Source organism: Lepidochelys kempii, chromosome 1 (assembly GCF_965140285.1).
Source record: "Lepidochelys kempii isolate rLepKem1 chromosome 1, rLepKem1.hap1, whole genome shotgun sequence".
Lineage (NCBI taxonomy): Eukaryota > Metazoa > Chordata > Testudines > Cheloniidae > Lepidochelys > Lepidochelys kempii.
In genome coordinates, this window is record NC_136380.1 from 163,147,041 (window position 1) to 163,150,771 (window position 3,731).

The 3,731-nt window shown below is 38.8% G+C and overlaps 1 protein-coding gene across 1 annotated transcript; it reads left to right on the plus strand.

The window, feature by feature from the left end:
- The first annotated feature begins 306 nt into the window (after positions 1–306).
- On the plus strand, positions 307–3,440 carry CLDN14 (claudin 14). The gene is made up of 2 exons (XM_073328510.1): positions 307–364; positions 2,489–3,440. Exon 2 carries the CDS (start codon positions 2,605–2,607, stop codon positions 3,313–3,315), a length of 711 nt encoding a protein of 236 aa, XP_073184611.1. The 5' UTR covers positions 307–364; positions 2,489–2,604; the 3' UTR covers positions 3,316–3,440.
- The last annotated feature ends 291 nt before the right edge of the window (positions 3,441–3,731 follow it).

Genomic DNA, 3,731 nt, shown 5'->3' on the forward strand with positions numbered 1-3,731 from the left:
TTTCCTGTGACTACTGGTGTAAATCACATTTAACTTTTATATCCCGTTTTCTTTGGGATTAACTGCAAAGCCTAATGCCTGACCTTGAAAACCTTTTGCAAACATCCAGAAGTAATCTAAAGTGGACTTGCAAATGATGCTCAATATGCAGCTATAATGTGTTCATTGATTAATTAGATGGATTATAATCTGGGGTTCAATCTTTATCCATGCATAGGTAAACAATACCAAATGGATCAAGGGAGAAACCGGACAACCATGAAACTGAGACTGAAGGATGGTGTTGCGTCTAAGGAACTGACTAGGAGGCAGGAGACCTGAGCTCCATTTTCAGATCTGTCACGGACTGCCTGTGTGATCTTAGGTAAGTCACTTAGCCCCTTTGTGCCTCAATCCTCCATCTAAAAATGGAGATAACACCACTTCCTGACCCCACAGGGGTGTTCTGAGGATTAATTCTTTAATGTAGGTGGAATTCTCAGGTACTACAATGAGCATCATAGAAAAAATGAATGGATAGAAATAATAAAATATTGCACAGAAAGAAAAACTAGAAATACGGCATTTAAGAGTTTTTCTTGCCTGAACAAACTGTGGTAAATTGAGTATTTTGTATTACTGGAGATTTCCATTTTGTTTGTTCCTATGACTTGCTACATGCTCTGCTTTACCCTGGATTATGTCCTGTTATGGCACATTACTTCAACTCAGCCATGACAGAGAGAAAGAAATCTGTGGTATGATCCCACCTGACACCGTGCAGCGAGATGCAGAAATGTTCTGCAGGAACAATGATGAGGGGAGTTTCTAAACAAAATGCTGTGACTTTTATCATTATCTTAATTTTATCATTATCAAATCAAGAAGATTACTTAGCAACAACATAAAACATTCCATTGTCATTTAAAAAATAGGCACAGTGGAGCTGAAAGATCATACAGCCATAATAGAAGTTACAAACAATAAAATACCTTCTAAAAGTAGTCAAGCAAAAACAAAGCTATTCTTTTTGTTTTGCTCTTCTTTGGTTTTGCTTTTATATTCAAGCCATCATGGCTAAATTTGCCAGTTACCTTTCCACTGATGTCAATTAATATCACCCTCATTCCCACTCTGTATCTATGTATTAATATAGAAACTAAAAATTAGAAAAAAGAATTAACATGTATGACAATGAGTTTATCTCACAATCTTCATTGTTGTGTGCAGTATTGTTGTCGCCGTGTCGGTCCCAGGATATGAGAGAGACAGCACGGGCGAATATCTTTTATTGAACCAACTTCTGTTGGTGAAAGAGAGAAGGTCTCCACAGAGCTCTTCTTCAGACCTGACCTCATCCACCTTGTCTCAATCTTGTAACCTTTGTGCTTCCGTAAACCACTTAATCCCACCTTTTGTTTGGGTGGATAGGGAGCAAATCAGCACTGATTTTTGACTCTCTGTTACTTCTTTATACCAAAGAGTCTTCAGAGTCCTGTGTACTTTGGTAACTAGTCCGACCAGTCATTTTTTGTGTGTGCATGTATCCTTTAAGGCCCAGTCCCCCAAATACTTATGCACATTCTTACTTTTAAATACGAGTTTAGCCGGTGCATAAATCTTTGCAGGACTGGGATGTAAATTTGCTTCTGTTTCTGAGTTCCTAGCTGGACTTTGATGCATGAGTACTTTATGTATTAATATAGAAAGATTTTGCCCCCACAGATAATACAGACCTTGCAAGGGAGCAATTTAGTATAGATAACTGTAACTAAGATTTATACAGAAGGAAGAGTTCCTATTTCTTGTAAGGGCTTTTTATGGTAGAATTTGTTATGAGATATTCTTCTGAAACGGTGAGGCATTGCTCCTCAGAAGATGTGTGATGCACATCTGGTTTAACATGCTGTCATGTAGCCCACAAACTGAATTCATAAACTGAGTCTCCATAGGGACTAATGAAAGTTATTCCTCTTTGAGTTGCTTTAATAAAATAAAACCTCAAGAAATACTGGCAACTAGGGTAGGGAAGGAAACTTTAATCCAATACTTGTTATCCTCTTCCACAGATTTTAAATCACTCTCTCTGCTCTCTAGTTTGAGCAAATATACCCTTATTGTTTTTGTAGTCCTGCTATGAACTTTTGGAAATGTTTTCATCATGTAAAGTAGCTTTCAGATGTCTGCTTTATAAATCCAAGTGTTAACACTTGTTAATTTTCTACTTTAGAAAGGAAGTCATGTTTCTCTGAGGAGTCTGTTGGGAAGAAGAATATTTTATTTTAAAATATTTTTTCAATTGCATAATTTGCCTGAAGGTTTTTCCCCAACAGGCCATGGAAGCCTGTTTACATAAGTGAAGAGGGAAGCTTACTTTCCCACTGCTTCCACAAAACATCATTAACCACCATAACTATGCTAATTGCACTTGAAATGCATCTTACTGGTTAGAGAAATAATGCATTTAGGTAATATTTAACTTCTTTTTCCTCAATTACCTTTTATTAAGAGTCCAGAAGGTGTCAGAGTAAAACTGCTGCATATCTCCCAGGAAAAGCTCGTGTTTTCAGAAGGAAGTCAACCAGAGATACATTATTAAAGGGAATAATTAGGACAAACATTAACATGGCAAGCATGGCTGTTCAGTTATTGGGCTTCTTACTAAGTCTCTTTGGTCTAATTGGAACATTAATTACTACTATTCTGCCTCACTGGTGGAGGATGGCACATGTAGGCACCAACATTATAACAGCTGTGGCATACATGAAGGGGCTCTGGATGGAGTGTGTCTGGCATAGCACTGGCATCTACCAGTGCCAGGTCCATCGATCTCAGCTTGCACTGCCTCGTGACCTTCAAGCAGCTCGTGCCATGATGGTGATTTCCTGTCTTATTTCCACACTGGCATGTGTGGTGTCTGTTATTGGCATGCATTGCACTCGATGTGTCAAAGGGGCCTCTGCCAAAAATTCTCTCGCTGTCTCTGGTGGAATCTTTTTCATCCTGGCTGGTCTCATATGCCTGGTTCCTGTTTCTTGGACTACTAATGATGTGGTTACAGATTTTTACAACCCCATGCTTCCCAACGGGATGAAGTATGAGATAGGGCAAGCTCTTTACCTCGGCTTTTTCTCTGCATCTTTGACTATACTTGGCGGAGCTCTACTGTGTACATCATGCCAGAGTGCTGGGAACAACATACCTTACCAGCCACAACCAAGAAGCACAACAAGGGCTGCTCCCTCATATAGACCACCAACTGCCTACAAGGGAAACCATGCTTCTTCGCTGACATCTGCTTCACAGAGTGGCTACAGATTAAATGACTATGTGTGAGTTCCTTAAGATTCACCTGAGAGTCAGAACTGCTCTATAATGGATGTGTATGACATACAACTAATCTAAAGAACACTTATAATTTATGAGAGTTTTGATACAAAGTTTACCATTGTGCATTTATGCAGAGAAACAACATGAAATTGTTTGCTTTGAAACTGGGGCGGGGGGGGGACGACTTTGTTGTATTGCAGAGGTTGCAAATTTCTCCCTATGTGAGGTCAACAACCTTAAGCTGTGGATGTGGTCAGTTCTGATTAAAAGTAAAATTTTTATTTTGATCAAGTTTCTGATACTAAAACCTGCTTTCACAAACAATAAAGGGTTACAGTAGAGCTGGTTGAAATTTTTTCAATGGGACAGTTTTCCATTGAAAAATAATGTTTCATCTACATCAAAACATTTCAGGGTAACGT

Excerpts from the sequence above, each read along its gene's own strand:
- CLDN14 (XM_073328510.1), top strand. The coding sequence starts at position 2,605 with ATGGCAAGCATGGCTGTTCAGTTATTGGGCTTCTTACTAAGTCTCTTT.